This window comes from Spodoptera frugiperda, chromosome 24 (assembly GCF_023101765.2).
Source record: "Spodoptera frugiperda isolate SF20-4 chromosome 24, AGI-APGP_CSIRO_Sfru_2.0, whole genome shotgun sequence".
Taxonomy (NCBI): Eukaryota; Metazoa; Arthropoda; class Insecta; order Lepidoptera; family Noctuidae; genus Spodoptera; species Spodoptera frugiperda.
Window position 1 is genome coordinate 6,638,027 of NC_064235.1, and position 22,792 is coordinate 6,660,818.

The following is a 22,792-nucleotide window of genomic DNA, read 5'->3' on the forward strand; positions in this document are numbered from 1 at the left end:
CAGCAAAACTGTGGAATGAACTGTCGTCGGCGGTATTTCCGAACCGATACGACCTTTAAACCTTCAAGAAAAGAGCGTCTTCCTTTTTAAAAGGCGTAGGCAATGTACCTGTGACTCCTCTGGTGTTGGTGTCTATGGGCGGTGATGATCGCTTATCATCAGGTGACTCGTCTGCTCGTTTGCCACCTATTTCATAAAAAAGCCTTTGCCACCTATAGGCTGATGATATGTTGATGAAGTGGTTATTTATGATAATCTATTTGTTCCAGACTATTTGGTGATGGGCTCACATCCAGGACAGTGATAGCTTTCACCCACGAGACACAACTGTATGGGCAGCCTTGCAAGTTTCTGCTGAAGGGAGAATACATGGTAAGTTGGACTTTATGCTGTTGTAATAGAGGCTACTTTTGTAAGCGATAGATTTACTAGTTCACCCACGAGACACAACTGTATGGGCAGCCTTGCAAGTTTCTGCTGAAGGGAGAATACATGGTAAGTTGGACTTTATGCTGTTGTAATAGAGGCTGTGTTTGTTAGTGCTGACGCCTGATCCGGAGCTGCGGACTACCTATCGGGTTTACCGGGATAACTGCTCGAAAACTAGGAGTAGGAACGGGGTGGTTTTTAGTCAGTAAGAGTCTGACACTCCCTCTAGAAGCCTTTGGATGACTTTCCCCCTCAAAAAAGCCTTCTAATAAAATTATCTTACCATAGCTAAAATTATCGCGACGTTGAAAGATAGAGTCGAACAAATCATTTTCATATTTATTATATGCACTAGCTACTCCTGCGCGGTTTCATCCGCTGTGTTCAGCTCGTATTGATCATAACGTGATATTTTGTAAACTATATAACTATAACCTTTCTCGATAAATGCAATATGCAATATTTAGAGGGTGGCTATTTCTCCCTTGATCTGAGGTGTAGACCAAATGAAAGACCGATGACGATTGAAAGTATATTGTTCCTTACTAAGACGGATACACAGTGCGCGTGTTCACATAATGAACAATGAAATGAATGAACAATACCTATAATTTATTTCATCCGAAATATAAACTGTAACTTAGTTTACGTTGCAACATGACACACCTTAAGTACTTACTTATACGCTATGCCGCTACAAATACAAAAAGAATTATTCGAATCAGACCAGTAATTCCAGAGAATAACGCGTTTAAACAAACAAACTCTTTAGTTTTATATATTAGTAGAGAGTAGAGATTATTAGTATTAACCCATCAGTCGGTTTGCAAAGAGCCAATCGCGCACTAGCTACATAGATAGTAACAGTAATCTAAACACACCCCTGCCTTGTTTTTTTTTTTTTTTTTTTTTTGAGGGGGGAAAATCATCCAATGACTTTTCTCGCCTTGGGCGAGGCGAGAGGGAGTGTCAGACTCTTACTGACTAAAAACCACCCCGTTCCTTCTCCTGCCTTTCGAGCCGGAGCCCCGGTAAACCCGCTAGGTTGTCCGCAGCTCCGGATTAGGCATCAGCCCTACTGGGCCCCATCTGTGGTGGTCTGATGGCTCTTTGAGGCGCGCGCGGAACGCGACGCGCCGCACGCACGGGTCTGGTTCTGGTCGGGCGGCGAACTACCCTTGCTCGCCGTCCGCAGGCCCGCACTTACGGTGGCCGGAGATCGTCGCGCGATCCCCGACGCCCGGAGTGTCTCTCGCGACGGCTGGGGCGTGAGGAGGTTCGTTCTCTCACGCGCCCCGCCTCCTCCTTAGCTAGCATGACTGCTTCGCAGAAGGAGGAGACGGCATCCCAGTCCCCTCGCTCCGCACCATGGCTTGTACCAATGCCGGACGCGAGAGGTCGCCGTCGCCGACTACATCCCTGAGGACACGGCGGTGCTCAGCCCATGCAGGGCACAGCGCCACCGTATGTTCCACTGTGTCCTCAGGACGGTCCTCGCAGTGATGACACCCGGGCGTTTCCTCCCGCCCAATCAGAAACAGGAACCTACCGAAACTTCCATGTCCGGTAAGCACCTGCGTCAGGCGGTAGGTGAGGACGCCGTGGCGTCTCTCAAGCCACTCCTCAAAGAGGGGACTTATCGCTGCAATGACAGCGAGCCCAGCCCTCGGTTGCGACAGTCGTTGCTGCCATTCCGCCATGAGATCTCCACTAATCTGGCGCGGCAGCAAGTTTCGCCCCGGCGACGCGCGTCGGCGCGCAAACAGAAGACGCGCGCAAGCACTTTCGCCTCTAAATCCCACGGCGGTAATCCGGCAAGGAGGTTCGCCGCCTCCCCGGAGATCGTGCGATATCCACGGATCACTCGGATGGCCATGACCCTCTGGGACGTGAGCAGCGCCCGAGCTGGCCGCCGCATCAGGTTCGGCGCCCACACAGGGGCGCCGTAGAGGGCCATGGACCGCACGATCCCCGCGTACAACCTCCGGCAGGAGGCACACCCCCGAGGTTGGGAAACACACCCCTGCCTACCCCATTTGTTTACGTATTCGTGTCTACTGTGTAACCTTCACATTATCATATCGCCGCGCCTAAACCCAGTGCCCTAACAACCTCCTATTGAGACCTCAACACTGACCTTACTAAATGTTAGGCTGGCATTTTAGGAAATGAAAGAAAATCTAATCTTTATAGGTACTAGCTGATCCGGCAAACGTTGTTTTGTCTTATAAATTATATCGTCAGTTAATAAAAATAAAAATTTAAGGGTGAACATCACGGAAAATAGATAGTAGCCGATTCTCCGACCTACTGAATATGCATATAAAATTTGGTAAAAATAAGCAATCCACACTACGTGTATAAACCACAAATACAATTATGACGCAAAAATAGCATTACTTGGCTACCATGTTTAATAAAGAATAACTTTGAACAGACTAAGATTTGGAACTTGGCGCCATAGTAACTTTTATTCAGCTCAAAATTACCTGTCCAATGATGTAACATACATAGCTATTGGAAAGTGGGACCAGATTTCATAGAAACTGGCATCCTCTTTTCACAAGTATCCGTTCAGTAGTTTCAGCGTGATTGACGGACAAACATCCAAACAAAATTTCACATTTATAATTAACTAGTGTAAGTTTATCACTTATCGAACTAACGACCTCACAGACAGCAGTTCATCATCATCGTCATAACGTCACGCCTTTAATCCCCGAAGGGGTAGGCAGAGGTGCACATTATGGCACATAAAGCCAATGTACACCCACATTTCACAATTTATGTTGTAAGTCCCATGTAATAGGTGGTGAGCCTATTGCCATATACCGGGCACATATCCAGACTCCGTGCTACTACTGGGAAATTTTCGAAAAACCGAAAAAAGCTCAGTAATACTTCGCCCGACCCGGGAATCGACCCCGAGACCGCTTCCCCGGCAGTCGCACTTGCGACCACTCAGCCAACGAAACAGACAGCAGTTTTCCTTTCACGCACGGAACCAGCAAACACTTTAACAAGATAAACAATTTCATTCAAGCTTTAATGAACGCGTTCGATTCCCAGAAGGTTACCTAGGGTAGTTAACACTTTAACAAGATAAACAATTTCATTCAAGCTTTAATGAACGCGTTCGATTCCCAGAAGGTTACCTAGCGTAATTTGCGAAATTACATACATCCATTTAACACAAACGTGACATTGTGTAGGTAGTTAGATAGGGCGCACCCTTAAAAAAAAGCTTTTACAGTAATCGAACTTACGACGTACCTACTATAGTAGGTAAATAACAACATGCTTCTAATTGATGGATTGCCTCGTTGGTCGAGTGGTTGTAAGTGCGACTGCCGTACAGGGGTTTCGGGTTTGATACCCGTGTCGGGCAAAGTGTTACTGGGCTTTTTTCGGTTATTCGAATATTTCTCAGTAGTAGCACGGAGTCTGGAATTGTACCCAATATATGGCAATAGACTCACCCTCTATTACATGGGACTTATAACACAAATGGTGAAAAGTGGGTATACATTGTATAGCGGCATTACGTGCCTTAATGTGCACTTCTGCCTACGTCTTCGGGGATAAAAGGCGTGACATTGATAAAGTATGGGAGAGCCATGCTACGGTACTGCTGGGCCGGCTCGACCGCAGTGATACCACAGCCTTACCGAAAACCGACGTGGAACAACGCTCGCGTTGTGTGAGTGAGGTTACCGGAGGCCCAATTACCCACCTTCCCAATCTTCCCAATCCCCGATTCCCCAACAACCCTTAAATTCTTATCCCCCAAAAAACCGGCAACGCACTTGTAACGCCTCTGATGTTTCGAGTGCCCATGAGCGGCGACGATTGCTTACCATCAGGTGATCCGTCTGCTCGTTTACCGGCTTATATTATAAAAAAAAATTCACTGTAATGTCTTAAATGCGTCTGATTGCTCCATATAAATGTTTTTTTTTCTCTTCCACAGGTAAAAGAAGGCTCCCTTCGTCCTAGAACAGCCCTGTTCGACATTGTTGCGCCGGCGCCGATCACAGACTCGAAGCTCTACATCTGTGCCAAAAACCTCAGGGTCGGAGTGGATGACCCGTTCAAAGATGAGGAGAAATATCTACATCAAGGTATGTGGTCTGAATAACCCCCCCTTAACTAAGTGTTGCTTAGTGCTAGGTGGCACCTGAACTAACTGTGTATCGTTAAGTTTAGGTGTCATTTGTAGGTTGTTCAAAAGTCAAAGTCAAAATTATTTATATCAAATAGACCAGAAAGGCAGTTTTGGACGTCGAGGCAAATACAATATTATTAACAATATCTGTCTGTCAGTCATTCCTCTAGTTGCTCTATTTACTCGTTCCAAAGTGTAGATTCCTATAAAGAAGAACGAGCAAGAAACTCCATAGGTTACTCTTTATTTATCAATCAAGTTAGGTGAGTAAACTGTGTTTTTTTGTTAATTTCGGAGATTACTTTTTTATGGTATGAGCTGATAAACGAGCTGATGATAAACAATCGCCGCCGCCCATGAACACTCGAAATACCAGAGGCGTAACAAGTGCGTCGCCGGCCTAAAAATTTAAGGGTTGTTGGGGAATCAGAGATTGGGAAGTAAGTAATTGGGACCCCGGTAACCTCAGTCACACAACAAAACACAAGCGTAAACGTTGTTTCATGTCGGTGTACTGCTCGGCCGTGGTATCGCTCCGGTCGAGCCGGCCCATTCGTGCCGAAGCATGGCTCTCCCACATTTCATCACTCACACTAATTTCTTTTTAATTCCAGGCACGGAAATATACAAGATGCTAGCGTCTCACAATACGCTGCTCCCGTTGTGGGTGTCTCTGACCCTCATCCTGACCTGTCTCAGTTTCTCAGCACTATTCTCCGGCCTCAACCTTGGCCTGATGTCTCTGGACAGGACCGAGCTGAAGATCATATCCAATACTGGTAAGGTTGATCCGGAGCTGCGGACTACCCAGCGGGTTTACCAGGGCTCCGGCTCGAAAAGCAGGAGTAGGAACGGGGTGGTTTTTAGTCAATAGGGATGATGACGGATATAGGGTGACTGGTAATTAGTGAACGATATTTAAACACGTGATTGTACTCATGGTTACAAACAACTTTCCCAAAGAAACTTTCTTTGTATACTCGTTAGTTTTATTTTTATTGCAATAATAAAACAAATGTTGTTTTATGTTATAAGTCGCTAAACGAGTAGATGGATCGCATGATGGTAAGCAATCGCCGCCGCCCATGGACACGAAACACCTGAGCCGTTACAAGTGCGTTGCCGGCCTTTTTGGGTCAAGAATTTAAGGGTGGTTGGGGAATCGTTGATTGGGATTATTAGGGACGGGGGCCTCCAGTAACCTTACTCACACAACGCAAGTATTGTTTCACGTCGGTTTTCTGTGCGGTTGTTGTATCACTCTGCCAAGCCGACCCATTTGTGCCGAAGCATGGCTCTGCCACTCTTAATAAAATAATATACAAAAAAATTACCTCCCATGGGGGTAGCCAGAGACAATGGACCGCCAATTGCTCCGAATCTACAACTCTTTCGCTTCATTAACAGTCATCAGTCTTTTCATGCATACTTGTCGGTAAAAACATTTTTTTCACTATTAAACCAAACAATAACACCATATTTCCACCTCTCCAGGCACGGAACAGGAGCGCAAATACGCGCGCGCCATCATGCCGGTCCGAGACCACGGGAACTACCTCCTCTGCAGCATACTCCTCGGCAACGTGGCTGTGAACTCCACCTTCACCATACTCCTGGATGAGCTGACTTCTGGACTGTTCGCTGTGATCTTCTCTACCCTGGCCATTGTGCTGCTGGGCGAGATCACTCCTCAGGCCATATGCTCGAGACATGGGCTCATGATTGGGGCCAAGAGTATTATGATTACCAAGGTAAGGAGAAAAGGAATTTTACTTTTGTTGGAAACTAGCTACTTCTGGCTCCTATTGGTCATAGCGTGATGTTTTATAGCCTATAGCCTTCCTCGTTAAATGAACTATCCAACACAACAAGAATTATACAAATCGGATCAGGAGTTCCGAATATTAGCGCGTTCACTCAAAGAAACTCTACAGCTTTATAATCTCAGTATAGTATACATAGATTGGCCATTTGCTATAATAGGGATGATGACGGGGTATGAAAATTAATAATCTATTTAGTTCGTCAGTTAGGTTATGAAAAAATATTAGACACGTATTTTTTTATTTTGTCATGTAAGATTACAATACTTAGATAAAACGAATCAAAGTTTAGGAGTGTAAGCAAATACTACATTTCTACGTATAAAACGTACTTAGAAGTGACATCACGCGATATTTCAAATGTTCTAAAGGATTTGTTTGCGTAAGAAATTAAAAAAAAATACGTGTCTAAAATTTCAAAATAATATACAAGACGGACATTAAAATAAAAATTGCATATCTAAGTATTGTTATCTTAGGTATATAACAAAATAAAAAAATAGAACGATTATTAGATTTTATTATAACTTTCGTGAGACTAACTGTTTGACGAGACACTCGACTAGTTTCAAGCCATGGTAGGCTTGCTAGACGTGAGTAAGTCGATAACATAATAATTAATTTAGATTAATTAGATTTTTAAATTTCATACCCCGTCAGGAAAGGACCTTAGCATTATAATAAGAATGAAAATCTGTTAAACGAACGATAAAAAAAATACCTTTTCTTATATGTCTAATGTTACTTCGAACAGAGTACAGAGCAATATAATTTATAGCACCGTCAATAAAACTATGTCTTAACGATGCTAAACAGATGTTCTTCAATACTACTCGCTCATACTATTACTAGTATTACGCAAATAATGATTTATTTTCATTAGATTTTCCTGTAATCTGTTCTTTGTCTTGTAATGAAACATTACGTATTTTGCATAAAATACATAGCGTTATGCCTATCTACAAAAAGTAAGGTGTAAGCAGAGTTACATACACGCTAAGTGGTCGAGTGCATGCAAATGCAACTGCCGAGCTAGGCTCTCATACAATTCCTGGGTCTGACTAAGTATTTTATATGGTACTAGTTTCTACACGCGGCTTCGCTCACGTTAAGAACTATTATTATTAATGGAATTTATCCTTTCTTAGGGGATGCCTATGTCATAGTAGCTTTATGCATGCAAAGTCTCACCCCGATCGCTTTAAAATTGACAAAGTTTCATCCTATTAATAGAACCTATTTTATTTACCCTTGGGTAAAATTTATCAAAATCCTTTCTTAGCGGTTCGCTACTTCATAACATCTACCTACATGCCAAATTTTGGTTCGATTACACAATATCAACACATCTTTATGTACTACTTTGTTCTAATTATAATCGTATTTTATCGGTATTGTCCCACAGGCGGTGATGGCTCTCACAGCGCCCCTAGCGTTTCCAGTCAGTAAACTCCTGGACTACTTCCTGGGTGAGGAGATAGGCAGCGTTTATAACAGGGAGAGACTGAAGGAGCTGGTTAAGGTAAGTGGAATCATCATCATCACCATCCAGGTTCTACCAGGGTCCAAGTGTTGCAAGCGTACATAGGCCACTTACCATCAGGTGGACCGTGTGTTTTTTGCCACTGCTGTAGTGGTATACAGGGTGTAAGCGGAACGCTCCCAAACGTCGCAAACAGGTGGTGTTAAAAAACGTGTATTTTAAAAACATATAGAATTCAATGTTTATTTTAGGTAATAATAGTTGTAATCTAATGCTGAATTTTAATATAGCATGAATAATACAAACACAAAAACGATTAAAATTATAAAAACATAAACAATCTCTGGTGAAAAAGCGTTTTTCGAAAGCGTCTCCGCTTTTTAACAAACCCTGTAACGACAGACGTGAACGACCTGGACAAGGATGAGGTGAACATCATCTCTGGAGCCCTGGAACTCCGCAAGAAGACAGTCTCCGATGTTATGACCAAGCTTGAGGATGTATTCATGCTGCCCATCAGCTCTGTACTGGATTTCGAGACCATGTCGGAGATTGTGAGTTAAAATACTGATGGTCGTATCACTGAAAGATAGGACTTGAAAGGTTGATTTTCCACCAGAGATGTGCTATGCGACGTTCCTATCATTCATCATCCTTGCACATCTAAATAACTTACGTAGTTAGCAGCTACATAGCTTACATAGCTACATAGTTTCACAGCTTACCTATTACATCTTCGTAGCATAGCTACATAGCACATCTCTGGTAGAAAAGCCCCCTTACTATAAGAACTTTAAGAAACCCCCTCCCCTCTTTTTAAATCCCCCCCAACTCCTCAGGTAACGACAGACGTGAACGACCTGGACAAGGATGAGGTGAACATCATCTCTGGAGCCCTGGAACTCCGCAAGAAGACAGTCTCCGATGTTATGACCAAGCTTGAGGATGTATTCATGCTGCCCATCAGCTCTGTTTTGGTAAAAAATCCCGAATTGATTACAAAAACATCAATAAATAAAAAAGTACTGGTTGGATTTTGGTTTTTAGTTTTAATGGTTGCCAATACATCAGTTATCTTATAAATACTAATAATGGCACAAATATCATTCGTTTTAAAATAGCAATAATTTCCTATAAATTTTGTTTTGTGTCACTAATTTGGTCGATAGAAAACTGGATTTATTTCAAAAAAAATATATGACACTAAGCGTACAAACTATTAGAAAAACTTCCTTGGTTTATTAGCTACCCAGAAACATAAAATTATTTACAACATTCTCAAAAATAAATGAATTAATTGATGATAAGTAGAGTGTAAAGAGAAAAGGGCCTCTTTCAAAAACATCTTTATTTGCAAAAATTTGTTCAAAGTAACCTTCCGTGACGAATATCATGCCCGAACACGCTTCTGTATCTCTATGACGGTCAACTCGGACTGAATATGCGTCTAATTTGTAATTATTTCAAATATGTTTTGAGAAGAATTTCGATAAGCCTATTCCGTCTGTTAAACAAGGGACTTTATGTAAAAATCAACCGGCGTTAGGTTCTGCATTGTGCTATGCCACATAGTATGTAGTGGGACCAAATGTCAATTACACGTGGGAACCGAGACAATCCTACCATTGCGCAAGTTTTCGTAAAAAGTGCTCGAAACTTTCACAATATCCATTGCATCACGTATTAATAGCAAAATACATTTCAGAATGGTATTGATCCCTTTATACATTGAACGCCTTGGTGGTCTACCGGTAACCAATACGTTAAGCGGAAGATTTGCCTTAAGTTTTCTATTGGCAGTCAAAGACTTAAGTAGACTGGGCGAGAGCCTAGAGGGCGCCATGTTACAGAGAGGTATCTTGAGACGTGCGTGCCCAACTGTTAATAGAGCGACTACGGTGCCAAAATGAATTAGGGGGATCTATAGGCTTAAGCAGCTTCTGTTACATTGAATATAGTAAAGAGGCTTAAAAACTCCATTCTTAATGTAGGAGAGCTATGCTTTGGCACTGTTAGGCCGGTTCGACCGGAGTGATACCACGGCCTCACAGAAAACCGACGTGAAACAACGTTTGCGTTGTGTGATTGAGGTTACCGGAGGCCCAATTACCCCCCTACCCAATCTTCCCAATCCCCGATTCGTCAACAACCCTTAAATTCCTAACCCCCAAAAGGTCGGTGGTCGCTTTCTATGCAGTAAACCGGTGATCGGGAAGCTGGTCACAAATCCCTGACACCTAATGTATCTATAAACACTTTATATATGTTTTCGGTCCAAAAAAAAAAAACCTCGAAAGGCCGGCAATGCACTTGTAACGCCTCCGGTGTAGCTAGACTTCCTAAATATTAATTTTAATGCTATTTTTATCATTATATCGACATCAGAAATAGCATCTATGATGTCATGTTAGTACAATAAATTTACACGTTTCCCAGCGAAATATTATAATTGTATGGCAAACAATGAATGAACATATACACACATATTATAACTTTAATAAGTATTATTAGCATGTCAAGAGTAATTGATGACAAACAGGTGTAAGATGAGTCATTCTCTTTATAGCATTTTATTATGTTTAAAATTGTAATACTGTATTTATATGCTATTTTCCGTCTGTGTGAAAATCATCATTAATTTGGGCTTTAAGAGTTCTATTTTTTTAACGATGCCCCGGATCACACAAGTAGTGTTCCGTGCGGGAATCGAACTCGCTACACGTTGCCCAGCCCACACACACACTATATGGACTCACTGTGTGCGACTGGTTGACTGGCCTTTCAATATTTGTACGACTTAACTTTTGATGACTTCTGACGGCTCTTTCCAACTTTTGACGACTTTGAATTATTGACAAGTTTTTCTGAGACGGAAAATCATCAATCACGGAAAATCCAGCCTTAGATGAGGCGAGAGGGAATGTCAGACTCTTACTGACTAAACAGCACCCCGTTCCTACTCCTGCTGCAACCCGAAGCCCCCATAACCCACAAGGTCGTCTGCATCCCCAGTCACTATTAACAACTTTCAACTCAATTATTCTGTTATCAGCTTACTCACGTAACTGTTTGACGAGGAACTTGACTAGTTTCAAGCCATGCTAGAGGCTCATATTCATGAACAGCATTCCGCGACACACGACACGGCGATTGTCGCACTGCTACTGGCGACACGAGTTTCGCGCCCATCGCGCCCTCTGCCTGGGATCATAAATCAAATCGCAGAATGCCGCTCATAAATAAGAGCCTCTAGCATGGCTTAAAACTAGTCGAGTTCCTCGTCAAACAGTTACGTGAGTAAGCCGATAACATAATAATTAATTTAATCTGCCAATGGCCTCATAGCCAAAAGCCTCGACCAACACCTGAGTAGGCTAACGTTAGACGGTTGGATCAAGAGCCTGATGCAGAAGGCAGTACTTCTGGACACGGCGCGTATTGTCCGGAAATTACTCTCTCTTGAGCCCTGACCGCCGGTAGCTTGGATTTATCCCGTTACTGGTGGGCTACTGCTTTTTATATTTTTAAATGTTTTTTTATAATTTAATATTTAAAAATTTTATAAACACGTGTACTAAATAAATAAATAAATGAATAGAAGAAATTTAGTATGTCTCACGAAGGTTATAATAAAAATTATAAGGAACGCCTGATTCCTTCGTTTCCAGGCTACTCCCGCATCCCAGTATACGAGGGTACGCGCGGCAACATAGTGACGGTGCTGTTCATCAAGGACCTGGCGTTCGTGGACCCTGACGACAACACGCCGCTGCGCACGCTCTGCCAGTACTACCAGAACCCCTGCAACTTCGTCTTCGAAGACGTCACGCTTGATGTCATGTTTAAGCAGTTTAAGGAAGGTGCGTGGTTGGACTTTTGAGTAATTATGGGTGTATGGGTAGTTTACTTCGTACGCTGTTGTCGTGAAGTTGATTATTTCTCTCTATTATTGATGGGTACATAGTAATTATGTTGACTACAACTAAGTCAACTAACGCTTTAACAGCTAAATAACGCTATTTTATAATGCAAATATACCGCGCAAAATTGGCCTTAAGTAGGTTGCAGCGTAAACGGAAAAATGTACGGCGGTGAGACCGTACAATGGGTCTAGAAATTTCCTTCTAGTAAAGGGCTTTAAATTTTATTTTTTAATGTCGTAGTGGCCCGAATATTTAAGACACTCGCTTTTGATCCATAAAGGTGCGGTGCAGTAAATTACATATTTTATCTTTCATCTTCCATAAAAATTGCATCATATACAATTATACATAATAAATTGTATTATCTTTTACCACAGGACACAAAGGCCACATGGCATTCGTCCACCGCATCAACAACGAGGGTGAAGGGGATCCCTTCTACGAGACCATGGGGCTGGTCACTCTAGAAGACGTCATCGAGGAGATGATCCAGGCGGAGATCGTCGATGAGACCGACGTCTTCTGTAAGTCTTTCGGTCTTTTGTGGTCTTTTGGTCTTTTTGTGATGTTTCTAGTGTGTGGCGGTGTGAAAATGTGGTTGGTCTACTGTGGTCTACTCTGGTCTACTTGGTCTTTTGATGGAAATACCAAAAGTAATTGGTCAGTAAAGCACCAAATTTGTGACACTAGAAGTCAAGTCACTTGACTTTCTTTCTGTCACTTGACTTCTAACTCGGTAAACATGTATGATCAGATCTACTCCAGTATATTCGGCTTTTAATCAAAAGACTGCCCAATTTATTTATTGCAAATTGTAAATTATACGAGGTCTTTTAGAAAATTAAAAATTCATCAATTCTATGAATGAATTTGTGATTGTTTTATTGTATTAAAAAGCTAGATTTTTTTTTTGACTGAGAAAACTACCCAATTACATTTTTATAATACAAAATTTGCTTGATATTTATTAATTATTACATTTCAATACAGTTTTACATATAAAATTGTTTTAATATATTTCCCTTCGCCCAACAGTGGACAACAGGTCTAAGCGCCGCCGCAACAAGCCCACGAACAAGCTGCAGGACTTCACGGCGTTCGCTGAGCGGCACGAGAACCAGAGGATACATATATCTCCACAACTTACCTTGGCTACTTTCCAGTTCTTGAGCACTAGTGAGTATATCGCTCACCTAGTAATATATTGGCACATCTGCAAAGAATGCGAAATTTACTTTATATGGTTTACGTGTTTAAAAGTGCATATTAATCTATTTATTTCCATATTCATCGAGAGAGGTCATAAGTGTCATTATACCATTATTGTAGTTTCCCCCCTCACGCACCTAAAACAACGGTTCATTAGTCAGTAAACCAAAAACTAAACAAGTCAGGTAAACTATGAAAACCGTAAATGGGCCAATATATTACTAGGTGTGTGATATTATACAACTTAAATCCCACAATTTTGCTTCACTACATAGTATAAAACAAAATCGCTTTCTCTGTCCTGCAACGGATTGTGATGCACTTTTTTTTTAAAAAGATAGAGTGATTCAAGAAAAAGGTTTTTATGTATAATACATGCATAATATATCACTATTGCACCCAAGCGAAGTTGGGGCGGGTCGCTAGTATATTATGAACGCAAAAGTTTGTGTGTGTATGTTTTTTACACAATCACGTTAAAACTAAATATTTCAACGAAGACCGAAAAAAAGGATGAAAATAATCAAGTATCAAATTCTGTGTGAACAGCTCCATGTTCCTTGACCACAGTAGAGCTGTGATGTTGATATTGTCTAGGAATGTTACGGAAATGCGACGCGGCTGTTATAATGCCGTATTTGTAAACAAGCGAATTAGCTCAAAGAGAATAACACCTTTTGACTTACCTACTGGGCCTATTTCGCTCATGTTTTGTATATTGTCAGTCAAGTAGGTAATAAAAAATATGTGGTTTAAATTAAGTCATAAGAGGTTTCTCCATACTGTATTTTTGCTCCAGGTGTAGACGCCTTCCGACCAGACACAGTATCGGAGACGGTGCTCCGCCGCCTTCTCAAACAGGACGTGATCCACCACATCAAGCTGAAGGGCAAGACCAAGAAGGATCCCAGCACCTATGTCTTCCAGCAGGGGAAGCCGGTGAGTATACCATCAGCGTTGTTCTAATACATAAAACTCGTAATTTTAGGTTTAACTATTAGAATGTGCAATAAGTTAAAGGGTCAATTGTATTTATGAAATGGTCAAGCTCGGTAGATCGCCGCAGACGCCTCATGCCACCATTTGGTTCTAAAAAGCTTATTGCGCAGCCTTCTGCACGTAGTTCAGACCTGCCAAGATCCGTTGAGAGTACTCTACTGTATTTTGTAGGAGTTAAGGTTGATTATTTAAAATTTTGTGAGACATGTTTAATTATTAAGTCTTTGACTGCCAATAGAAAACTGTTGAAGACAAATTCTCCGCTAACGTCGGTCACCGGTGACTACCACGGCGTTCAATGTGTTAATTATTAAATTAAATAGCATGACGAGGAACTTGACTAGTTTCAAGCCATGCTAGAGGCTCATATTCATGAGCAGCTTTCCTTGAAATGTTAGCATGGGTTTATGGACGGTGAGCAAGGGTAGCTCGCTGCCCGACCAGAACCAGACCCGTGCGTGGGTGCACCTCAAAGAGCCATTAGACCACCACAGATGGAGCCCAGCAGCTACCAAGCTCGAAAAGCAGGAGTAGGAACGGGGTGGTTTTTAGTCAGTAAGAGTCTGACACTCCCTCTCACCTCACCTAAGGCGAGAGAAGTCATTAGATGATATGCGTCCCATAAAAAATATTGTCTTAAGAGTTAAGGTTGAATATTGTAACTTTCGTGAGACATACTAAATTAATTATTGTGTTATCGGCTTACTCACGTAACTGTTTGACGAGGAACTCGACTAAAGTAACCGTCACGAGAAGCTATAAATTATGTAAACAAACATCTTTTACTAAGTAAACATTTTATACTGCGAGATAATAATAACTTGAACATATTCAATCGACTTGAAATATAGACGGGTTATATGAAAGTAACAACCTATTTAATTTATTCGAATTATATTTTAACGACGCAAAGCGCTATCGTTTGTGTTTCTTGGTACCGGAACGCGTCCGTCGCAGGGATTGTAAACTATCGGGACGCCATTTTGAAATAAACAGTCATTCGAGTTTCGAATGCTTACGAGTTTTTTCATTGCTTTGCATGAAAAGAAACTTTTCTTTCATGTTGTGAACTCCTGAACACTTGTTTACAAAATTTATAGCTTCTCGTGACGGGGACTTTAGTTGATTTGACAAGTGACAGATGACAGAAACCGCACATAGACTATCGACGATCAAACCAACGGATAACGTCATATGAAGTGTACATGCGAATAAACATGAATAGAAAATCCCAACGAACAACAGTTGGGCAGAAAGCTGCCAGACACCACCACCTCGCCTGGTCTGAGGATACTGCTTTACTTAGGGTACTTTACTCTCTGTTGCCTAAAATTTTATCGCGTACATCGTGTCATTTTGAGCTTATCAAGTATAGAAATGTCAAATCATCATCGAGAGACTGGAACAATCTGCCTGCTGCGGTTTTTCCATCGGATTACAATGTGGGTGTCTTCAAGTCTAGAGTGAATGGGCTCTTAATAAACTAGTGCGCCTCACCATCAACGATTACATCACTACTTACCATCAGGTTCGATTGTAGTCAAGCATTAGTTTATATCGAATACAAAATAAAAAAGCGAAAATAAACCTTAACTCAAAGCATTAAAGTAGCAAGTGTTAACTAATGTCCCCCTCCCCCTGCAGGTGGACTACTTCGTGCTGATCCTGGAGGGGCGCGTGGAGGTGACGGTGGGCCGCGAGAACTTGGTGTTCGAGGCCGGGCCCTTCACTTACTTCGGCGTGCAGGCGCTCACGCAGAACGTTGGCGTCGGTTAGTATTGCTATCTGTTTATATAGGACTAGCTACTTCCCACCCCGCTTTGCTTGGCTCCTATTGGTCATAGCGTGATGTTATATAGCCTAAAGCCTTCCTCGATAAATGCACTATTCAATACAAAAATAGATTCAAATAGGACCAGTAGTTTTGGAGACTAGCGCGTTCAAACAAACTCTTCAACATTATATTATTAGTATAGATTCAAACCTGACCGAGCACCTAGTTTCACTGACAGACATGCTGATGGACAATTCAATTTGACGTTTCAAAAGTGCCTATTTAAAGATTAATTGAAATAAATGCTTTGACTTTGACTTTGAACCGAGCACCTAAATTCACTGACAGACAGACTGACGGACAATTCAATTTGACGTTTCAAAGTTGCCTATTTTAGGATTAATTTAAATAAATGGCGCTGATCGCTTACCGTCAGGTGACCCGTCTACTTGTTTGTCCCTTATTCCATAAAAAATACACTATACATACTGACTGCCTCGTTAGTCGACTGGTTGCGACTGTCAGGTAAAAGTCTGAAAATGTACCCATTTTATAGCAATAGGCTCACCCCTATTACATGGGACTTGTAACACAAATGATGAAAATTGGATGTACATTGTATAGCGGCATATGTGCACCTGTGCCTACCCCTTCGGGGATAAAAGACGTGACGTTATTTTTTAAAGACATTGCCAAAATCATTATTTTTTGGAAGACATTGCCAAAATCATGTTGCATCTTCAGAACTACTCATGCAATTTGAATAATTATTTTTGTGTTGGATAGTGCATTTGTAATGTTCAAACACAACACTACCATTAAAGCCGTGGTAGATATATTTAGAACACCTTATATAATATGTAATATTATTTATTTCCAGCGGAGTCCCCCACCCCCTCTGCGATGGGCTCCCTCCAGAATATAAACATGGACTCGATGCTGCGACATACCTTCGTGCCCGACTACTCCGTCCGGGCCATCGCTGAGCTCTTCTATTTGACTGTAAAACGGTGAGTTGTATAGCCGCTAACTCTTACCGCGGGTGTCGTATACCCTGTTGTATAAGTGTTCATACCTTCAAATCTTGAGTTAAAACCAGGGAGTCATTTGATGATTTTCCATTTAAAAAAAAATTAAAAAAAAACGTTGCCCCACACTAAGATTTTCTCCTGTGTCGGGTGCATTTACAAACATACAATTTCACATACACATGACACCTAGACTCGGAACAACAATTTGTGAATTACACAAAGAATTGTTCCGTGCGGGAATCGAACCCGCTACACGTTGCGCGGCAGCCAGTTGCCCAGCCACCGCGCCAACCGTGCAGCCAAAATATGAATCTGAAGAGTTTGTTAGTTTGTTTGAACACACTTATCTATACCCTTAGTAAGACTTTGCTTTACGTTGAACGAAGACGAAACGAAAGCGTGTTCGGCGGTGATTGACCGCCGCCAATGACCAACCAATCAGCGATCGCTAGACGCGCTCTTCATTCGATCTCGTTAAATGTAAAACAAACTCGTACTAAGCCCTCGGGTGCGTATTGAAAAAAATTTTTGTGTTGGATAGTCCATTTATCGAGGAAGCATATAGGCTATAAAATATCACGGTACGATTAATAGGAGCCGAACAGAGCGGGCGAATCCGCGCGTTGTTCGCATGTGTATGTTTATTACTCAATTATGTCAAAATTTTTGAGGGTATCGGGATGAAATTTGGAACAGCAGTAGATAACTGCACGGTTGGCGCGGTGGTTGGGTTACTGGCTGCCACGCAAAGTGAAGCGGGATCGATTCCCGCACGGCGCAACTCCTTGTATGATCCACAAATTATTGTTTCGGGTCTGGGTGTCATGTGTATGTGAACTTGTATGTTTGTAAACGCACCCACGACACAGGAGAAAATACTAGAGTGGGGTAACGTTTTAAATAAAATAATAATAATTATGTACTAGAATAACACGTACCCTACTTTTTATCTCACATGAACGCGGGCGAAGCTGCTTGCAGAAGCTTTTTCTTTTATAGTATAAGCCAGTAAATGAGCTTGAAACACCAGAGGCGTTACAAGTGCGTAGCCGACCTTTTGTATCGGGGATTGGGAAGATTGGGAAATGGGGTAATTGGGCCTCCGGTAACCTCACTCATACAACGCAAGCGTTGTTTCACGTCGGTGTACTATGAGCCCGTGGTATCACTCCGATCGAGCCGGCCCAGCAGTGCCGAAGAAGCTAGTATATATATACAACAACGTATAATATTTTATTTCCAGATCACTCTACCTAGCCGCGAAGCGCGCTACGTTGATGGAGAAGGGGGCGTTGTCTAAAGGCGCTACCAACGAACAATTCGACACCGAGGTTGACAAGGTAAGCTAATATATACCTTATTGTTAAAGGGATAGGAGTCTTTTTTGTACCGTAAAACGGGGTGAATAGAAATCGAGGGGGGAACGGATTGAATAAATGTTGGCAAAATGTCCTAACATCTATTCACCCTATTCCTGTATCTATTCACCCCTCGATTTCTATTCACCCCTTTTTACCGTATATCAAAATTATTGAGGATGAATTTTGGACGACCTATCGCTTTTGTGTGAAGTGTCAAGTAAGGAGTCTTGGGTTTAATGCTGACATCGGTCTCAACTGAATTGGGGGGTCCGGCAGAGAATACTTGTGTTTTTAATTTATTCCATATTGAGTACATTTGGATAAGTGTACTAAATTGACTATTGGGTTCGATTTCTGAATCAAGCAAGAAGTTGTTGGGTTTTTAATTTATCTAACTGATCATATCAGAAATATCTAACTACTATTATCTCAAAAATTTCGAAAATCGAAATACCCAATTAGATCAGTTAATCCCAGACTCAAACCCTTTAACTCTACACTCATCCTCCCAACCCCTAAAACCACCCAATAATCCCCTAAATCCCCCTTCCCCCGTCCCCCCTTTTCCAGAATCTATGTAACTCGAGCAAGTCGAGTGGCAACGTTCCTCTACAGTTCAAGAAATTACTCGGCAAGTCCACTAGCACGGCTTCCACGCGTAATACGGACGATTTAGGATCTACTTCCACACTTAATAAGGTCTATTTTCGATTGCATTTAGTATATTGGTCCAGGTGTTAATGAATTTTGATCTTTATTTAGTGAAGGTTAAGGTTGAAAATCGCTGTTTCTGATAAGGGATTGGATTAATAAATAGGTCATGATTATGTCATGACTGCCTCGTTGGTCGAGTGGTCGCAAGTGCGACTGCCGGACAAGGGGTGCCGGGTTCGATTCGACAAAGTTTTATTGGGCTTTTTTCGGTTTTTCGAAAATTTCTCAGTAGTAGCACGGAGTCTGGAATTGTGTCCAGTATATGACAATAGGCTCACCACCTATTACATGGGACTTATAACACAAATTGTGAAAAGTGGGTGTACATTGTATAGCGGCATTACGTGCCGTAATGTGCACCTCTGTCTACCCTTTCGGGAATAAAAGGCGTATCGGCGCGACGATGTAAAAAAAAATTATGTATATGAATTTCCATTATTTCGCTTGGCGATATATGGCGCTTGCAACAGTGTTGAAATATCGGAAACTCATAGACATAAATGAAAATTATTGAGTGATTTTTTTCTGTTAATAATTTCCAGCACCTCTCATTCCCCCCACGAATGAACATAATAGAACTAATGCAAGTATCACAAAACTATCCCTCCTCCGAGCGTTTAGATACCAATTCCGACAAGTTTCTATCGAAACCGAACCAATTTTACGCCCACTCCGATACATCCAGACCTAAAATGGGGGTTACCACTAATTCGGTTTTTGACCTATTCATACTAAAGCATCAGGAATTGGTGGAGGGGTCGGCTATTGTACTTTCTTTCGATAGAATAAATAAATTTTGGAACAAGTACTTCTGTTAAATAATAATGATATTTTTTTCGTTTTTTAAAGTTTGAAATTTTTAAAAAAAAAGTTAAAGTCTTAGCGAACCCGGAGTTTTACTCGAATCCTCAGATTCATAGAATCTATCGATTGATTCAATAAAAACACGATGACACAAAAATCGGGTTCTTACCACACTGTGTGACGTTATAAAAAAAATTATGTATATGAATTTCCATTATTTCGCTTGGCGATATATGGCGCTTGCAACAGTGTTGAAATATCGGAAACTCATAGACATAAATGAAAATTATTGAGTGATTTTTTGCAGTTAATGTTTTTTTGCAATAAGCCGCCAAAACATTATTTTACAGCACCTCTCATTCCCTCCTCGAATGAACATAATAGAACTAATGCAAGTATCACAAAACTATCCCTCCTCCGAGCGTTTAGACACCAATTCCGACAAGTTTTTGTCCAAACCGAATCAATTTTACGCCCACTCCGATACATCGAGACCGAAAATGGGGGTTACCACTAAATCCTACAACGAACTCATCAAAACTGGCCCCTCAATATCCTACCCAAGTGAATCAACAAAATATTGGACCAATTATGGTAAATTTAATGCGGATAAACCGAAGAATTTTGTTAAAGAGATGGATGCGAACGATTGCGCCGAATGCATTCAGAATAATTTTTGGATCAAAAAGAATGTTCTGAATAAAAGTGCTGATGATAAGTTGTTGCATGGTTAGTTGGGTTTTGTGTTTTATTGTAATGTAGGTAGAGTTTATTTTTATTTATTTGAGTAGAACGATATTATAATTTTATTTTATTGTAACTTTCGTGAGACATACTAAATTAATTATTATGTTATCAGCTTACTCACGTAACTGTTTGACGAGGAACTCGACTAGTTTCAAACCATGCTAGAGGCTCATATTCATGAGCAGCATTTTTCTCATATTCATGAGAAATGCTGCTCATTAATACCGTTGCGTGAGTAAGCCGATAACATATAATGATTATTTCTATGTAGGTAGAGTTAATTTTTTTATGAACGAGCAGACGTATCACCTGATGGTAAGCAATCGCCGCCGCCCATGGATACTTGAAACACCAGAGGCGTTACAAGTGCATTGCCGGCTTTTTGGGGCTTAGGAATTTAAGGGTTGTTGTGGAATCGGGGATTAGAAAAATTGGGAAGAGGACCTCTGGTAACCTCGCTCACACAACGAAACACAACGCAAGCGTTGTTTCACGTTGTTTATTTATTTGAAAAGGCCGGCAACTCACTTGTGACACGTATAAAATATACCTAGAACTGACGTCACGCGATATTTCAAATCGACATATCTTCGAAAGTATTTGTTTCCGTAAGAAAATAAAAAATACGTGTCTAATATTTTAAAATAATCTACAATTTAGACACTTCTGACAAACGGTGAAGGAAAACTTCGCAGGGAAACCTGGGCTTATAATTCTAATTATAAGTTTGAAATCGCCACGCATTGAGCAAGCGTGGTGATTAATGCTCAAACCTTCTCCGTGTGAGAAGAGGCCTTTGGTCAGCAGTGGCCACTTATAGGCTGTTGATGATGATGGTATCATTTCTTTTAGACACAGACCACCATAAAAAGAAAAAAACAACAACATTCCACACTGACTCCTCCCTCCTTACCTTTCACAACCTCTCACCGCGAAGCCATGAGGAAATCGATATCAAATCCCACCCAGAAATCGAGATACCGAACCGAGATACCGATTACAAAACGGAACTCGATTATAAATCGATTCAACAAGAAATCGAGGCTCATGATCGACAATTGGAGCATTTGGATCGATATGAGAGATTTTTGGAGTTTGAAAAAGATACAATAGATTATGATAGAGAGTGGAAAGAGGAGAGAATAGAGTTGGAAAAGAGAAGAGTGGAGACTGAACAGCTGATGCTGGTGCAACTGTCCAAGATTATTACCATGCTGGAGAGGAACCAGAAATGATTGGTGATCAGTTTCAAATTATTACTCTAGTGTAGTGTAAGAAATTTTATTTATGACCACCCCCATTCTTCTCGTGGGTGTCATATACCCGATCAAGGGACTACATATCTATACTAATATTATAAAGCTGAAGAGTTTGTTTGTTTCTTTGTTTGAACGCTCTAATCTCCGGAACTACTGGTCCGATTTGAATAATTCTTTTTGTGTTGAATAGTACATTTATCGAGGAAGGCTATAGGCTATAAAACATCACGCTATGACCGATAGGAGCCAAGCAGAGCGGGTGAAACCGCGCGGAAGTAGCTAGTTAATTATATTTATAACCACATACCCGACTAAGCAACTACTTATTTGATATAACTCATCCTTTTATACTGCGATCGGAAATCCGCTTGCCAAGTGTGGTGATTATAAGAAACGCTTACGTAGAGGAGGCTCCTAGTCCAGCAGTTGAGTGTCGATGCCTAAGAGCTCAAAAAGCCATTTTTTAAGTAATCCATGTTTTCTCCTTTCCTTGACAATCCTACCATGATCAATTTCCTATTACTTCCCATTTTTGTCCACCGGAGTATAAACTCATGCCTATCAAGATACTCCAAGACTGGTAATTAGTGAACGATATTTAAACACGTGATTGTACCCATGATTACAAACAACTTTCCCGGAGATACTTATTATGTATACTCATTAGTTTTGTTTTTAACACAATAATAAAATTTAGCGCGCGTGCTTTCGCATGATCAGCTGTTAGCAGCAAGGTGAACTTTACGCGCGCGTGCTAATGCAATTTTCTTGTTTTGTTATTGTGATAAAACGAAAACTAATGAGTATACAAAAAAAGTTTCTTTGGGAAAGTTGTTTGTAATCATGAGTACAATCACGTGTTTAAATATCATTCACTAATTACCTGTCACCCTATACATAAAAATTTAGGTTGAAAAACTAGCAAACAAGTGTAGTCAAGTAGTAGATGAGTACAATTAAAATGTGTTTTATATTCATTATTACTTTATATTTATTTAAAATTCTCTAAATTTACATTTTTAAATAGTATACATACAAAATAAAATATTATTTAAAAATATAAAAATAGGA

The 22,792-nt window shown here is 41.0% G+C and overlaps 2 protein-coding genes and 1 long non-coding RNA gene across 3 annotated transcripts in view; 2 read left to right on the forward strand and 1 right to left on the reverse strand.

Annotated features, from left to right (window-relative positions):
* LOC118278646 (Kv channel-interacting protein 1) overlaps positions 1-22,792 on the forward strand; it is a 173,650-nt gene that overhangs the window by 143,294 nt on the left and 7,564 nt on the right. The window lies entirely within an intron of this gene.
* LOC126912307 (uncharacterized) overlaps positions 1-22,792 on the reverse strand; it is a 77,157-nt gene that overhangs the window by 48,075 nt on the left and 6,290 nt on the right. The window lies entirely within an intron of this gene.
* The window catches only part of LOC118278727 (unextended protein), a 46,599-nt gene that overhangs the window by 18,628 nt on the left and 5,179 nt on the right, over positions 1-22,792 (forward strand). Inside the window, 13 exon segments of the mRNA XM_050703900.1 lie at positions 270-372; positions 4,400-4,550; positions 5,209-5,373; positions 6,089-6,345; positions 7,823-7,939; positions 8,269-8,473; positions 11,569-11,760; positions 12,201-12,347; positions 12,859-12,999; positions 13,832-13,971; positions 15,676-15,802; positions 16,686-16,815; positions 18,080-18,176. Of these exon segments, the coding sequence (XP_050559857.1) occupies positions 270-372; positions 4,400-4,550; positions 5,209-5,373; positions 6,089-6,345; positions 7,823-7,939; positions 8,269-8,473; positions 11,569-11,760; positions 12,201-12,347; positions 12,859-12,999; positions 13,832-13,971; positions 15,676-15,802; positions 16,686-16,815; positions 18,080-18,176 (1,972 nt within the window).